The sequence below is a fragment of the Gavialis gangeticus genome, unplaced genomic scaffold (assembly GCF_001723915.1).
Source record: "Gavialis gangeticus isolate Ggan-Ray unplaced genomic scaffold, GavGan_comp1, whole genome shotgun sequence".
Lineage (NCBI taxonomy): Eukaryota > Metazoa > Chordata > Crocodylia > Gavialidae > Gavialis > Gavialis gangeticus.
Genome location: NW_017728993.1, coordinates 76,762,489 through 76,780,812, shown reverse-complemented (window position 1 = coordinate 76,780,812; position 18,324 = coordinate 76,762,489). Strand labels below are relative to the sequence as shown.

Genomic DNA, 18,324 nt, shown 5'->3' with positions numbered 1-18,324 from the left:
CCAGCCCACATTTCTCCAATTTGTTTATGAGAAGGTCATGTTGGAACTTGTCAAAAACCTTGCTGATGTCCAGCATTCCCTTCATCCACCCAAGTACTTACTTTGTCAAAGAAGGAGATCAGGTTTGTTTAACATGATTTTTTTTTTATACATCCATGCTGGCTGCTTGTTATCAGCTTTTCCTTCTCCAGATGCTTGGAAATGGTTTTCCTTAGGATATGCTCCAGTAACTTCCCAGGTATTGAGGTGAAGCTAACTGTTCTGCATTTCTCCAAGGTCAAGAAGAGAAGCTTCTCTCACCAGGACCTGATAGCTGTGTTCCCTAAGCCCTGCAGTGGGGGAGAGGGAAGTGCTGCATGGAGGAAGTATCTTCCCTGTGGGGCACATCCATAGCCCTATGTCCTTAACTCTGTGTGTGGGGCTGCAGGCAAAAGCTTTAAAGTGCCACATGGGGAAGAAGTTCCCCCATGCAGTACTTGAGAGCTTTAGACCATGGAGGAGGGACCCACCTGAACACCCTGCCACTGATAGAGACTGGCCATCCTGACCCCTGGCATTGCTGGATCCCTCTGAGACCTCCCCCCACCCCACCCCACCCCACCGCATGGTCATAGCCCAGCCAAGCCCTGCAACTGCTGGAAAGCCTCTCCCCCCATGCAGACATAGACCCTACTTTAATAGGCCATCCCACATTGGTGGTAGGGAGTGGGCAGTAGCTTTGTTCTCAGCAGAAGCTGTTTTGTTTTGGTACAGGACAGGGTAGGTCTATCAGATACCTCCACCAGATCTTCCCCCTCCTCCTGGTATGGACTTGCCTGAACTGAACTCCACCAGGACCAGAAACCCCAGACCCATTCCCCACTCATAGATGTAGCCCAGCCCAATCTGGATCCCCAGACCCACCACCATCTAGCCCATAAGCATCCAACCAATGAGTGCTCAAGCTGGCAGCACCCTGGTAGTACCTAACTCTCTAGGATTCAGGAACCACCCAACCCAGCAGCATCCAACCTGGCTGCTAGTTAGTCAGCTATGACCTGTGCCCTCAGGTGCTATTACCTATTTCCATACTTACAGGAGAGCTTGCAAAACTGGCTCAGATACATGCCCTGGGGCTTCCTGGCCGGGTGCTGTCAAGAGGGCAGGCTCTCTGCAAGTTATGTAGCCAGTTCATTGAACATTAGCACGTGGCAAAAGGCATGATGCTGAAGGATATTCAACATGGTTTCATTGTGGGCAGGTCATGTCTGACCAACCTCTTCTCAAGTAACAAACCACATAGATGTGGGAAATGTTGTTTATGTCACATACTTGGATTTTAAACAGGCCTTAGATATGGTCTCCCATGAATTACAAAGAGTTATAAAGAAACTGGGGGATTGTGGGCTGGCATAGTCCATGACCAGTTGAATTGGGAACTGGCTAAGGGGCCAAACCCAGAGAGTGTTAGTGGATGGGTCTGTATCATTTTGTGGGGAGGTGGCCAGTGGTGTCTCACAGCGTTTGGTTCTTGGCCTTGTGCTGTTGAACATCTTTATCAATGATTTAGATGAGCTTGTGGAAAGAACACTGGCTAAATTTGTGGACAATACTAAGTTATGGGGGAAAGTGGTCGTGCTAGGGCAGGGGTTTTCAACCTTTTTTAATAAGTGTACCCCCAGAAGCCTCCTTTTTAATAAGTGTACTACAGGGGGAGGGGGGGTGGAGAGCAGAGCAGGGGTGGTGGCAAGTGGCCGAATGTGGGGGGGGATGAAGGTGAGCAGCTAGATGTGGAGTGTGTGGGGAGGTTGTGAATGGCCAGACATGGAGCAGGGGCATGGCGAATAGTGGAGCATCATTAGTGCAGTGTCTGTGTGGCTTTGCTCTCACCCTGCCCCGGCCCTGCTCCTGTGAGGCAGTGGCATGGGGTGGCAGCACTCCATTTCCACCCACCCCCACATACCTCCTGGGACCTTTCAAAGTCCCCCGGGGGTATGTGTTCCCCTGGTTGACAACCCCTGTGCTAGGGGATAGGATGTGGATCCAAGCAGACCTGGACAAGCTGGAAAGGTGGCCAGAGTGGAACTTGATGCAGTTCAATAAGGATAAATGCTGAGTGCTTCATCTAGGGAGAAGTAACCAGGAACATGAATATAGGTTGGAGGAGATATCCTGGTCAGCACAATGACCCTCAGGGACCTCAGGGTTATGACTGATCACAGGATGAACATCAGCCACCAGTGCAATCTTGTAGTCAACAGAGCTAATAGCATACTGGGAAACATTAGGTAATATGTTTCAAGCAGGTCTAAGGAAGTGATACTTCCTCTCTACTTGGTGTTGGTGAGATCTGAGTTGGAGTACTGTGTCCAGTTCTGGGCACTGCACTTCAAAAGAGACATGGAGAAACTTGAAAGGGTCCAGAGAAGGGTCATAAGAATGATTACGTGCCTAGAGGACAAACCTTATCAGGAAAGATTAAGGGATCTGGGACTGTTCAACCTGAGTAAGAGAATAATGAGGCAGGGGGACAGGACTTGGTGACCATCTATAAGTATTTAATGGGTGAATATCAGTAACTGGGAGAAAAACTGTTCACTAGGGTGAGCCAAGGGGGGACAAGGAGCAATGGATGATGGTGTTGCTATGGATGTAGTCTTTCTAGACTTTAAGAAGGCCTTTAACACTGTCTCTCACCCATCCTCATCAATAAATTAAGTGACTGTGGCATTGATTCCTACACAGTTGGATAGGTAAACAATTGGTTGATGGGGCACACCCAGAGAGTAGTGATGGATGGGTTGTACTCAACCTGGCAAGATGTAAGCAGTAGGGTACCCCAGGGCTCAGTCCTTGGGCCTGCACTGTTTAACATCTTCATCGGCGACTTGGACGAGAGGGTGGGAAGCACACTGTCCAAGTTTGCTGATGACAATAAGATGTGGGGTGAGGTGGACACACTTGAAGGAAGAGAGAGGCTGCAAATAGATTTAGACAGACTACAAAAGTGGGCAGACGAGAATAGGATGGGGTTCAACATAGACAAATGCAGGGTGCTGCACCTTGGGAGAAGGAATCCACAGCATACATACAGGCTGGGGAGTTCCCCTCTTGAAAGCACAGAGGCAGAAGGGGATCTTGGAGTCATTATTGACTCCAAGATGAACATGAGTCACCAATGCCAGACTGCAGCCAGCAAGGCCACCCATACCTTGTCATGCATCCAAAGATGCCTCTCAAGCCAGTCCAGAGAGGTGATACTCCCCCTCTATGTGACTTTGGTCAGGCCGCAGTTGGAGTACTGCGTCCAGTACTGGGCACCGCACTTCAAGAGGGATGTGGCCAACTTGGAGAGGGTTCAGAGGAGGGCCACCCACTTGGTGAGAAGACAGCAGGACAGGCCCTATGAGGAGAGACTGAGGGACCTGTTCAGCCTCAGCAAGAAGAGGCTGAGGGGGGACCTGGTGGCTACATACAAACTCATCAGGGGAGATCAACAGTAAATAGGTAGAGCCCTTTTCTCCCCAGCACCACTTGGGGTGATGAGGAACAATGGTAATAATCTGATGGAGAATAGGTTTAGGTTAGAGATCAGAAGGCAATATTTTACACTTAGGGTGGCCAAATTCTGGAACCAACTTCCGAGGGAAGTGGCCCTCACCCCTACCTTGGGTAAATTCAAGAGGAGTTTGGATGATCACCTGTCTGGGGTCTTGTGAACCCAGCATTCATTCCTTCCTGTGGCAGGGAGTCAGGCTGGATGATCTGTCCAGGTCCTTCCTGACCCTAGCTACTATGAAACAATGGCCATAAACTGTTAGAGGATGGTTTCAAGTTGGATATAAGAAGAACTTCTTTACAGTAAAGGTGATTAGAATCTGGAACAGACTTCCCAAGGAGATGGAGCAGTCCCCCCTCTTGGAAGTCTTCAAGAGGAGACTGGACAGACACCTTGATCTCAGCAGTATTCCTTCCCAGAGCAGGGGGGTTGGACTCAATGAACTTTCAAGGTCCGTTTTAGCTCTTAATTTCCATGATTCTATGGTTCTACCAGTAAGATTTCAAACTGCTCAAGCTAAACTGCTTAACTTGCACCAGTTAATTTGAACAATTATTCATACTCTCTGACTAATTCGTATGTTGTGTAATGAGTGTCTTTAGTTTCTATTCTTTATCACCTGAGGCAGCTTCCCAAACTGCAATTTTTCTCATGTGTTGTTTGTTGTTCTACTTTATCTACATAGTATTAGGAAGCTTAGTACGTGTAATAAAGATGGTTCCCCTGTTCTTTGTGTGATCTCTGTGGGAAGAAAACCTCAGAGATACACAAAATTGGCAACAAGAATGGATTTTGGTGAGTAGAAATGCTTCTAATACTTCAATCAAAAGAGCAAAAGAAAAATCTTGCTATGATCTGTTCTGTAATTGAGAAAATCTGAGGCTCTTTTCCGCCCACATGTTGGCCTGTGCAGGCTACCTTTGGCCACACTGAAGAATTTGATGTGGCCAGTCTGTCAACCTGAGACTCTTACACTGAGCAGCTAGACTTCTATCTGGAAGCTAATAAGATTACTGATGATAACCATAAATGTGCAGTGCTACTGCATCATTGGCTCAAAGACTTTTGAGATCATTCACTTACTCGTATCCCAGCCTAAACCTCATAACAAGTCATAGCACAAGATCCTCAAATTGCTAAAAAATCATTGTGCACCTACCCCCTCTGAAACCATTCATCAATTACATTTCAACCAATGAAATGAACTGCGAGAGGGAGCAATTGTAGCACACATACCAGATTTGCATCAAGTGTCTGAGAAATGTAACTTCCACACCAGTTTTGAGTCTTTTCTTAGGGATCATCTTGTGCATTGAGTTTGAGACAAAGCCCGACAATGCAGACTTCTTGCAAAGCAGAACTTAACATTTGCTATAGATCAAGAAAAAGCCATTATAAATGAAGCTGATTACTCCATTTAAGGAAAATATGAGCATTGTCAGCAAAACTAGTGTGAACTAAATTTACCAGATGCATTCAAGGCAATAATCTTCAAGGAGGTCACCACCCACACACAATAATAAAATTCCTTCTTTCCAAGGAGTCTACTATAGTGTATGGCAAAAACACAGGTGCGATGCATACTCTTTCCATGATACTTATCTTCACCATTGCCAGCGCAATGTGTGTCATCAGAAGTCCAAGACATCTATGAAGAAAGCAACCACATGGAGTGAACCTCTTATTACCACTAATACTGTTGCTAATTTGAATGAAATTCCAGCATGTGATTTGTCCCCTAATATCTACACTAGCACATGTGTTAGTAATGTGGAAACACCAACCCATGAGAAGATCTACACAAAAACAATTTTCCAAGGTGCTCTGAGTTTACTGTAATTTCAGAAGAGACATACAATGCACCATGGCCCAGAAATCATCCACCTGTTGAACCATGGGAAGCCAAGTATATAGATTATGACAAACAAACAATAGGTTTGAAGGGTGCATGTTATGTCAATTTTCATTATGTACAGGACTGAGGGGTCATCTACCTAAGAACTGTCAAGGGTTGGAGAGAAAGCTTACTAGGAGGAAAATGATTTGAGCCTTTGGGTATCAAATTAACAGGAGTGCATAGCCTTATGATAGCCTCTTTACAAGATGTTCTTAGGGGTCTCAATGAAGTCTTCAATGAGCAGCTTGATGCCTATAAGGGCCAGCCTGTGATGTTTATGCTGGATCTGACTGTGGCTCCAATTTAAATGAGGCCTCATTATGCTGTTTTCACCCTTCATCCAAAAATTGTTTCAGAGATTGATTGACTTCTGGAACAAGATGTACTAGAAGCAAATTTAAATCCAAGATGGGCCACTCCCACTGTATCCATCAAGAAGCCAAACAATAACATTCAATTATGTGCTAACTATAACTGTATCACTAATATGGCTCTACAGAAACACCCATACCAGATTCCAGCACTAAATCAGTTCCTTGCCACTCTTGCTAGAAGAAAGTTTTTTTGCTAAACTTGACTTAGCACAAGCATATCAAACCGTTACTTTGCATGATTAAGCCACTGAAACACAGGCAAACATCACTTGTTAGAACCATCCTAATGGAGGACCTACAATATGGAGTAAGTATTGCATTAGGATTTTTCCAAAATCTTATGGATGGCTGACTTGTATGTCCTAAGGGAGTCATGTCATATTTTGATGATGTTTTCATCAAAGTAGGGTCCACACCAGGATTAGTTGTCTGAGCACAAGAAATTATTTGCTGCAAATCAAAAGCTGGCCTAAAATTCAAGAAAGAAATGTATGCTTTTGGGATAACCAGCACTAAGTTACTGGGGTTCTGAGTTGGTGCAAGTGAAATTCACCCTGTGAATGCAAAGGTGGAAATTATTCATAAGGCCCCAACAACTAAGAACAAGCAGGAACCACAAGTGTTCCTTAGCACTGCTTAATTTCTAAAATTTGGCTTAATTTATATCATTATTTCCTAAAAGACAAAGCTACAGTTGCTGAGCCTTTGCATCATCTGTTGGATAAGGATATTGCATTGAAGTGGACTGAGCTGCATAACTTTCAAGTCTGTAAAGTGATTGTTGTTGTCTGACAACATGCTAGTCCATTATGACATGAAGAAGCCATGGGGATTAATACCAAAGCTTCACTGTATGGAGTGGGGGGTTGTCTTCAGTCACCTGCATAATGATGTACATGAAGCTCCCATTGCCTATTATTCATCTGGACAATGAATGAAACCGAGACGAATTATGCCCCGATTGATAAGAAAGATCTTGCAGTCATTGCTGTGGTTAAGAAAATCCACAACTACATACAGAGCTGAAAATTCACAATTTTGACTCATAAACTGTTGCTAGGGTTATTTACCAAGCATGGACCAACACTCTAAATCATTTTACTGCATAGTCTTCATTGGTCTTTGCTTTTAAATGCATATAGCTGAGAATCTCAACACTGTCCCAGGAAGTTGATTGTACATATGCCCTATCATTTGCAATTATCCTCTTCTTGTAGTTTTCTACTCTCCAAAGTTCTGATGCTAGACTTCTCTTCTGATGATCCTTTCTAGAAAGATGGCATTACTCAAATGACTGCTAAGGAATCTGTGTTAACCTAAGTCATAAACTGTGTATGGTGGGGTTCTGCAAAGGTTGTAGATGAATGAAGAAATTTGTTACACATCAATGCCAATGTTCTGTCCTTAAGGGATGCTACCTATGTGGTAACCAAATGGTCATTCCTAATTTAGATTGAACACAAATTCTCAGTGTTCTTCACACAGAATGTCCAGAACTTATTTACATGAAAGGACTTTCCAGAAGTTATGTTTGCTGGCCAAAGACATGCAGACATGGAACAAACAGTAAAGAGACATGAAACCATGCCACGCCTCAGGCCATGCACTAGCTAAGGCTACAATCCTTCCATGGGAAGTGACCAGGACACCATGGTTTCATCTCCACATAGATTTTGCTGACCCTTTCCAAGGCCAGATATTCTTTATTGTCATTAATGATCTCTCAGTATGGCTGGAAGTTGTTTTAATTGCATCAGTGACTTCATGCACTGTAATCCAAGTTTTATGGTAACATTTTACAACATATGGTCTTCCAGAAAGTATTGTGTCCAACAATGTTATTTAATTCACTTCTGAAGAATTTAAGAAGTTTATGAGGAGGAATCTTATCCATCACATCATATCCGCACCATTCCACCCATCCTCAAATGGCCAAACCAAGGGGATGGTCCAAACAATTAAAGATCCATTGAAGTGAATCATAGATGTTAATTGAAACCAAAAATTAGCTAATTTCTTACTATAGCAGCATATAACTCCAGACAGTGCTACAGGCTGCAGCCCTTCAAAACTACTCATGAACTGCCAGCTGAAAACTTGTTTTACTGGGTCCTCCCAGATACAGTAACCAAATACCAGACGAGGCAAGAAATCCAGTTCTCCAAGAAACAGGATGTTTCAACTGTAATAAATAACCTTTGAACCAGGTAAACCTGTGTACATCCAAACCTATGTGACTGGGCTGTAGCAGGTGCCTGCATCTGTCCTTGGAGCTATGAGACCAGTATCAAATAAACCCCAGACTTCTGGTAGACATTTTTCAAACATATTGTGTGGTTGAATCTCAGACAATGTGACCTCTGCAACACCAGAATACACTACACTCCTAGTAGAACCAGTTCTGAGAAGTCTATCAGCTGCTGTTCAAGACCCATGGGATCATGGAAAGATAGGCTTGGAAGGGACATCAGGAGTTCATTTAACCTAGTCCCCTGCTCAAAGCAGGACCATCCTCAACCATGTCATCCCAGCCAAACCTTTGCCTATTCAGGTCTTAAAACATTTCTAAGGATGGAGATTCCACATGCTCTCTGAGTAGCCTGTTCCAGTGCTTTACTACCCTCCTCAGGAGAAAGTTTTTCTAATATCTAACCTAAACTTCCCTTGCTGCAAGCTACTCTAAAAAAGCCAGAGGAGCCTACTACAGTGAAAAGTCTATTACCCCTGGAGTTCACCACAAGAGATAGATCTCTGCCTGGCTCAAATAATTACAGGACTATATTTTCTAGAGTGGAGGGATGTTACGTATTAAGTGTCTATATGTTTTCTACATTTTATCAGCAGAGTGTGCTGCCTGAACTGCTCCTGTGTTGCTCTTTGTTGTTCTGATTTACCTATATACCATATTTACTTGAATACGATGAGGGTCCCTCCCCATTGGCATGGGGGGAAACCCCTCATGTTATAATTGTATATAAGGAAATATCGCTAACTACATTGTCTATCATAAACTTCTGTCAAAAACACCATGTGCTCAGTAATAAAAACCAACTATGAAGTTGATTAAATGTCACCAACACTAAATGTAAGGCACATTGGGAAAACATGCTGATGGAAACCTACTACAAGAATAGGTTAGTGCAGCCTATCCGAACAAGACATGGAAATTGTCCATTAAGTGCAGTTCTGCTCACTGACAACTCTTTTTTGAGTCATGGTAAGATACAATATTGTATACAGTTCACCCAGTAACTCTCTGTCACCCCCCTGTCTTATCCTGATTTGTGTGGCCCCACTCTCTATGGTAGGGGGGAGGGGAGTTGGACAAGGTTGTCCTGGACCTCATCTACATATACATTTTTGGAGGAGTCCAGAATTGGTGATAAGTACATCCAAGTTCCAGTCATGAGTGGGAGGCTAATTAGCACATGGATGTGTGTGTGTGGGGGTGGCGGGGGTTGTGCCTGAAATACATGAGAGAAGAACTTAGGCTTAAAACATTAAATGGTAGATATCTACCAACTTATGATTTGTGGTTGCGCATAATTTTGGACAATTAGTAATTCACAGAACTGTGTTTCCCAAAGTACATAGATTTTTCAAGTACATGCATTAGGACACTTGAGGCTTTATTAGATTCAAGTTCAGATTTATGTAAGAGTAATTAGTTTTAGATGAGAAGGTCAGGAGTAAATCTTCTCAAACATTAGTGTTGCTCCATGGAAGTGTGCAATTTGCTAAAGATTAGAAGATTAGTAATGTTTTATTATGTAATGTGAAAATGTGAAATGATGAACAGTGGATTAGAACAATGTTGCTAACGATAATAGTATTCTAGAAGAAACATTAATATTATGTTCTCAAATTACTTTATTAATATATTTTTTTCAGCATCAAAATACCCTCATGAAATAAGGAGCTATTATCATCTTTGTGCTACTATTTATCCATTTTGGAGATGCATAAATTGTGGCACAGAAAACATAAATGGCTTACCCAGGGTCACACATAATTAATGGGAGAGCCACAAATAGCCCATGAGAATGCTGATTTCTGGTTCCCTGCTTTGAGCACTGGTAAATGCTCTGCATAATTTTAGGATAACTGTGGCTGGTATGACTATGTGGCATATGATATTCAGTCTGCATTGTCCAATATTCTCTTTTAACACCATTAGAAACCTGAGAGGAATGTGTATAGCAAGATATAACACTACTCCAAGATTAAATGTATAATATATTTTCATATGTATTATACTAAATTTCATCAACATACTTCCTTTTTATGTTATCTGGCCCTTTTATCCTTCAGCCATGGCCAAAATGAAAAAAGAAAACGAAAAAGCTGAGTATAAAATGACTGGATAAATTCTCCTTGTTCTTTTTGTTATCCATATATTTCTTATTCTACTATTCCAAATGAATTCTCCATGTGGACATTGTCATTATGTGCTAAGCACATGCCCCACACAATGTAGCTCCTTCCATCTTCAAAGCTAATTTTCAAATGATTCAGAGTTAACCATGTGGCACATTTACTATGCGGCAGAAAATCAAAAATAAAAGTATGTCACAGTTTCACAAAAAAAAATTCCTATCTCTGTGAAAATCAAGTTCCATAAAGAAAATGTTAGGCAGGTAGAAATGTGAGAGGTGCTAAACATTTTAATGATTAGGCAATAAACCTAGAAACGGATAAACGCTTGAACCAAAAAACTAATGTTTTAGGGAAGAGAATTTGGATTTGTACAAGTTGCCTCTTTGGATGGCTGCCATCTTGATTTTCTAATTTAACTTGTTTTGTTTTTGCTTTTGGGATGCAATCCTGCTGTACTGATAACAGTGAGAATAGAATCAGACCGCAAAATGAGAAACGACTTATGTAATCAGTGCGCATGATAGAGTCAAGAGAGCTTTGAAAACAACACTTGCGACCTTATATATTTACCTTTCCAAACTCTTCAAGCTTCTTAGTGCATAGAGGATTAAATTGATACTTTACTCCTTACATTCACTGTATATAAACAGACATTTCTGAGTAACATCTAAGAGTACCCTTTTCTTTTCTCTTCACAGTAAATCCAATTTTGCAAAGCATTTAAGCATGATCATAAATATCAGTTATCTCAAGTGATATAAATCACAGTATTTAAAATCACATGCAAAAGTAAACTCGATTTAATGTCTCCCCTTGGTTATTTTTTTATTTCTTCTCTACGAATATCATAAAAATATACTCAGATTTTTTGTTCTTCGTGGGACACATTCATTTTTAGTTTGTAGTGATCTGGGAAAACCTTGTCCATTTTAGGTGTGGCAATCCTTTTCTATGGATTTCACAAGTCCAGAGAAGAAAGTAGACATAGGGAATAAAGAGAATAGCTGTAACATCCTGTGAATATTTTCTCTTGCATCACGTGCTTTGTGAAAGACAGTGGGAATAGTGGGAAGAATAGTGCGATAAATCACAGAAACAGTTCTGCTCTAGAAACCTACTTGCCACTGGGAAAGAGAGTGCTCTGGGAAACATCATCACCATATTTTTGAGGCTTCACCCTTCTCTGAACTTTTAAAATATGAATAATCAGGAAAATAATAACTATTTTTAAATCAATCTGCAAGTGGCTATCATGAACTTTCCATAATTTTTCAGGTTTTCAGTAGGTCTTTTTTGTTTTGTTTTTACAAATGGGAGATAGATCATCCATAGCCCTCTGTGCCCATACAAATTAAATAAGAGGGTATGAATTGGACTTTTGCCATCTTCTGCAGGCTCCCTAAATCAGAGATACAGCATGGAAGTGGAGGCAGGCTTCACAGAACCATTACTTTTCCTACCCATGTAGGTGGAGAATAAGAGGAAAGACTAGATGGAGTCTTGACTCTGCCCACACAGCTTGCCGGCATAATGACATATGTTGCACCCTGCTGAAATCTGGCACAGTTTACTTTCTCCCAGGGCAGTGGGAAGATATGGACACAAATTGTGACTCTCACAGTTACAATCTGCTTCCCAAGCTGTTCTTGTGGCAGAGTAGCTTGATCAGGGCACATAGGATGAAGTAAAGAAAGTATATTTATAGAGCACTGATTTTTTTTCTGACGTTATCTTTTATACAGATCATGTTGTATGTGAAGAGGAGTTCAAATATGCTATGCTAGCTTTAAATTGCATATGCCCAGCTACTTCCACACTGATCACTCTGCTTGTTCATACTTCTAGAGGACAGTAAGTATAACTTCTTTAAAATACGACCAAAGTTATTTGAAATACAATGGAACAATCTACTCAAAAGATACATAGCTCCTCAGCCCCAATAAATTCAATGTTCCCTATCTATATTGTGTTATGGCTGTGGGGAAATATCAAGATGTTTTCCACAATATTCCATTTAACCTACCATTTTCCTATTTTTATTATGTTGTGCAAAAGGAAATCATCAAGGAATTTGCTCAAAATGCATTATATTTTAAAGGGGGGAAACATTAGCAATTTAAAAATAAAATTATGCATGTCACAAAAGTAACAGGAAGTGTGAAAAATATTTATTTTCATCTTAGTAAGTGTCATCATATCCATATAGCCCTACTTAAAAATACAAAGATCTGTAAGCAATTACACTTCTGTAAAATCAGCACTTTTTGTACATCTGTTAACCGTGTTTAATGGCACTTTTCATGAGGCAGGCTGGGAAGTTTCTAATCCTAATACTTACATGTTCAGAAAGGAAGCAGAGAAATATATGGTGGATAACAGTGAATGTGTTGAACATTACTACAATGCCGGTGGGAGGCCATGCAGAAATGTCCTCCCTCAGCGAATGATAAATAGCCAGTGAGAACTCTTGGAGTCAGCTAGCTCAACCTATACTTTTCCAAAGAGATCTCGATTTTCTGCGTTTAGTTTTTGCACTCTGTGTACAAGTATGCCCACTATTTTAAGTCATTACATGAGAACCAAGTAGATGTTATCCATTATGTTCCTACCCTTCCTCTATGGCTCTGAGAGACAGAACACCAGCTACTGTAAATGTTTAACTCCAGTGATTTCAGCAGAGAAATAATTACTTAAATCAGCAAGATTTAGTCCTAGCTGTCTAAATGAAAGTAACTTTCACTTATAATACATGGATTAGGATTTTCAAAATATTTAAGAAAAGGCATGGGCTTCCACTGCCACTGAATGCCAATGAGAGCTGGTTATCTACCCATATTATGCTCCTTTGAAAATATCACTCCAGGTGCATAAGCCTGCAATAAATGAAGGTGTATAAAAAAATTCAGTGTGAATTCTTTTAATAGTTAATATTTAGTATTTAGGAGTCCTCAAAAATGGTGCTACAAGGGAGAACTGTTAGAAAGTAAATACCAAAACATAGGAAGTTGAAAGTATTAATATATATTTATAAAGTTAGCATGGGCACCTCCAAAAATTTTGGTATTTACTGGGCACATCTACACATGCTATTAAAACAATTATATAAACTGTGGTGCAGTTCACAATGGAGTTTATTGCTCCCAGGAACTGCATTTGAATGTGCACCCAGGACTGCAGTGTAGTGGGCCAGGGCAGCTAGCCTGAGGCAGCTCTAACCCAGTTCAAGGTGCTGCGGAGGGGCTGCCTGGGGCATAAAGTAGGCAGCCCCCATACTGAAGCACCCTCATTCCTGAGGCAGCCCCATCGCATCCTAGACATGCATTGCAGTGGAGTGAATAACTCTGCTGTAGGGTAGTACTTGTATCTAACGTATTGCATAGTTAATTAATTTACTGTGGACTAATAGCTCTGCAAGTATAGACCGGTGACACTTTACTCTGGAGCTAATTAGGCAATTCCACAGTAACTGTCTCATGTAGATGCACCCACTATGAAAAAGTATTTATCCTTTACTTGGCATATGCAGTATTCCCCTATGCTTAGTATGGGGAACATGACAATTACTGTAGAAACTTTAACTGTTGAGGATAGCAAATATCAAATTACCATGCCTCCCAAGAACTATGAAAAAAATTGCTTCATTAACATTACATTTTCTGCTTGGTAAACAAAGAATTTTATTTTTTTAACTCATCATATATACATTAAAAAGAAGTAGAGAATTTCTCCCCAGCATAGAAAGTGTCACATAAAAGAGATTTTGTTTTCTGTTGTACATCAGGGTCTTTAGCATTCAATTTTAAACAAACAGGGTTTCCAGTTATACAGTTTTCTACAATAGTTTTTCTTTTGGATTCTGATATAAAGTGATTTGGACAGAAATCCAAACTACTTGAGACAAACTACCAGAATTATCTTCTGTAAGCAGACTGCCGAAGTAACTGATTTGTGGTCTGTTTGTGCACTTGAAAAAAAGTGCTAGCACTTAAGAGAGAGAGAAAGGGGGAAAAATACTCATGGTAATAATTTTCAATCATGCATATCATAAAACAGCAGAAATTCATGAGAAAGTCAAGTTGGAAATACAAAGACTTTAACAAGGAAGGTGCTTAGTCCCCTTGCACATGCATTGTTTTTTACCACTCTGTGCTTTAGATCTGGAACTTAGTAAGTATTCTGGCTACTGGGCTATGTGTCTACTGAAAGTAGACATGAAGTAACACTCATTGTTTGAAGAGATATGACCATTTTGTCAATTACATAACATCTACATAACAGTCTAAAATAGAACTAGCCAAAAATGGAAAGAAAAGACATCATGTAATATTTCAGAATTTTGCAGTTATTCAAGTCTCATAGGGTGCCTATACATGTGCATCGAGGCTGCTCTAATGTGCTGTAATTACCACTGTAATTTGCTGCCTTTGCCCCAGGAGTCATGCGATACCATACTGCGCCTCCCACTGCCAGGCAGGCAGGGGATGTATGGCATGGCCAGCACGTGGCTCCTGGGGGAAAGATGGCAGGGCACAGAGCCCCAGCCCATAAATCCAGGGGGCACTTGTCCCCCATGCCTCCCCCGGGGGTGTGTACAGCGGCAGGAACCTCCCCCCCTTCCAGTCTTGGACAAGCCACCCACAACTCAGTCCCACAACTCATCCCAGTCCCGGGACTTCATTCACCCCAGCCCCTGCCCATGCCCCTGCCCCCATCCCACTCCTTCCTCACCACGGGGACCTCAATCTGCCCTACTCTTCCCTTTTCCCATCCCCTCCACATATTTATCTGCTGGGAGCTACTTTATAGGCTGCTAGGCTGTATTTCTGGCCAAGTGCATGCTGCAGCTGATTGTGTGTGTGTCCCCATGTCTGTGTATCTGTGTGTGTCCCACCCCATTGCAATAGCCTGGAGCCCATTCCTGGGCTGCCCTGTAGCTCCTCTACACTGCCACCACTGCCCCACTGGGTGGCCTGGAGAAACTGGTAATGGCTGTGGAGTGGAGCCCAGGCATGGGCTCCAGAACCATGTGCATAATTCATGCATTAAAAAAATTAACACAAGAACCAATTAATGCATTAATCATGCACATTAATGGCAATCAATTGACAGCTCTAAAAATAAGTCTTTTAACTCTATTTGGCCAGTAGAACTTCAATGATGCCCTCACAAGAAAAACACCAAAGACTGAGTGAATGTTTGCAGGTGCTGGCAGGGATTGTTTTCAGCTTTCATTAGCATATGTGCACATTTGACTGTGGACTGTGGCCTTTTGCTTGTTAAATTCATTGTTTATTATCATAAAAGAACAGGAATCACCATTATGAAATAACAGGGGAAAGGTTTGGTGATAATGTTTTCAAAATAGTAAAGACAAAATAAGAGGTAGAAACCAAGAGTACAAATCCTCCTGTAATCCACTAAAAGAATGTGTCATTTTTTAAAATAATTACACCACCTTCAGATTATCAATTTTGTAACCTAAGCCTAGAAAAGGAAAACATGATAGATTTGCCTTGAATTATTTCACACATGGGGAATGGCAGAAGATAGTATGACAGCATAGAAACCATGTCTAAGAAAAAATTGTGCCTGATCCTGTCAGAGAGTTGAAGTTCAGGGAGAACAAGTATGCAGCTGAGGCCCCTAAGATTTTGAATAATATAGTAGTAATATGAACATAATAAGGAGGAAATCAGAAGAATGCAAATCAAGGATTAGGGAATACATAACCCACTGTGGGATTTCTGGGAGGTAAGGAGATTAGGTAACAGAGAAGCCAGGGTTGTGATGACGAAGGTTGTATAACATGTTCAGATGACCTGGGAGAATCTTCTGAGAATTCTCCCGGTAGAAAAACGTACCTAGAGAGGCCTGAACAAACATTTGAATACAGATCCTCTGAAGAACAGAGAATCTTTAGTTCTGATGCTGCACAGCCAGGGGCCTCCTATGCACATACCTCAGTGTGTTCTGTAGGCTCCCTAGTCTGCCTGGGAACAGATGGCAATAGTGTACAGGGCAACCCTGATTGGCCAACCCACACTGCTCAGGGTCAGCCTACGTCTCCCTGCAGCACAATGTATGTATTGTGCTGCACCAAGCTTCACAGTCACACATGTCGCATGTGTGTGACTGTGCAGTAACTAATCACGAGTAAATTTGCTATTTGCATTTGCATTTTCAAGTAGCAAATTTACTTGTGATTAGGGTAATTTACTGCTCAGTAAGTATACATGAATGTAGATGCACACATTTACTGTGCAGTAAATTAGGCTACTGTACAGTTAAGCATCTCATGTAGACGTGCCCACTTTGTAGAGAGTGGGTGGGGGGCAGGAAGTGAGGAAAGAGAAGAGGATCAAAAAGTGAAAGAAGAAGAGAATCAAGGTCAAAGATATGAAAAATTATGAAATAAGAACAAAAGATTTGATTAGGAAAAATACAGTATGATATTAAAAAAAGCAACAAATAATTACTGGAATTATTTATAAATGACTGTTTTGAAATAGCAAGAAGTTCATAGTGTATGCTTGATAGTGAAATATTCATCTGAGTCATATCTATATTCGTTTATTTGAATCATGGCAGTTGGCAAATGTATATGAAGGTATGATTGGGCAGGTCTGATATGTGGTCATTCATCATCTTTAATATAGAGTCAAAGTCATTGTTTATAAAAGGTCAGGGGAAAAGCTTTATAAATAAGTTTACATTTACACAAGTTAAAATCTTTTGCTATTTTAAAGCCTGAATGGTGGTCCCAAAGTGGAACAGAATCCATTTTAAAATTCATAAGGAGAGATGTTCAGACTCAAATGTTTCAACCTTGAATTTTTTTTACCTTGAGTCAGATTGAAAATGATGAAGATCCTGTTTTTCAGTTCTGCTTCAGATGTGGCTGAGTTCATTTAGGAACGACTGGTCTCATGACCTTTTTACCAGGTGAGAAAGCTGATTGCACAATGGAGTCCAAATTAGTAGGACTTCATGATGTTTAGAACCATTGAACAAAAACACCAATCTCCAAGGTAGGCCCTAAGACTGAATCCTACCTTCAGCTGAAATTAAATGCCTGGATTGGTTTCTTTAAAAAAATAACCCTCCCAAAACTCTGCTATTTACATAGGTATAAAACTTTGAATCTGTCTCTATTATTTGTCGAAATTGATTTAAAAGAATTAATAATTAATTTTAAACAAAGGTTACTATACATTACAGCATACCTTAGCCACAACTAGCTCTGAATTCCAGGTGCTCTAACTTCATTCACCAGACTTTTCTGATTTTTTTAAACTTTAGTGTCTCTCTCTGATTTCCATTTGCTGAAGTACTTCCAGTTGGCGATTAATAGCCTCATGAGCATTTACAATAGCTTTTACACAGTGGATTCATTTGCTATTTGTCCTGTCTTTAGTATTATGGAAAGGACAGAATGAGAAAATGCTGAAGCCATTAACAAAGCATATCACATGCATATATATTAACATGTACTTGTCAGCACTGAAGTCAATCTGCTATTTTTTGTCCACTTGCTAGTAAGATCTTTTTGCAGCTCCTCTTTGTCAGCTTGAGACTTGAGTACCTGGCATAATGTGGTTTTGTCTGGAAAACTAGAGATTTCATTGTGCACCCCCATTTGCAGGTCATTGATGAAAACAGACAAAATTGGGGCCAGCACAGATCCCCTGTGGCACCCCCCTTTTGACCTCCTTCCATCCTGAAAAGTGACCATTTAGGCTTACTCTTTGCTTCCTATCTTTTAACCAACTCTCAGACCAGGAAAGAAATTTCTATCCAATCCCATGGCAACACAATTTACTTTTCTTTTTTTAACACACAATTAGATGCAAAAAACACAAGCCTGAACATAGACATTATCTTTAAGTAAAAAAGATTGTACGTTTTAAATTTTGTTTTTGTAAATAAGGCTTTTCTAGAAGATAGTTAATTTTAAAAGAAAGGCCTTTTCATATAATTCCTCAAAACTTTTTTTTGTTTTTGCTGTATCTCTATACGGTTAGTAAAATAAATAGAAGTGCCTCAGTTGTCTTCACTACTTTGGAAATCTCTATTTACAGGAATTATTTGGAGTTTCCTATATTCATTTAGAGGTGGTCATTGCACTGTAGAATGTCATG

At 40.7% G+C, this 18,324-nt stretch overlaps 1 protein-coding gene across 1 annotated transcript in view; it reads left to right on the top strand.

Annotated features, from left to right (window-relative positions):
- The window catches only part of KCNT2 (potassium sodium-activated channel subfamily T member 2), a 451,804-nt gene that overhangs the window by 298,005 nt on the left and 135,475 nt on the right, over positions 1-18,324 (top strand). Inside the window, exon 15 of the mRNA XM_019502030.1 lies at positions 11,929-12,037. Coding sequence (XP_019357575.1) covers positions 11,929-12,037 — 109 coding nt within the window. The remainder of the gene's footprint in view (positions 1-11,928; positions 12,038-18,324) is intronic.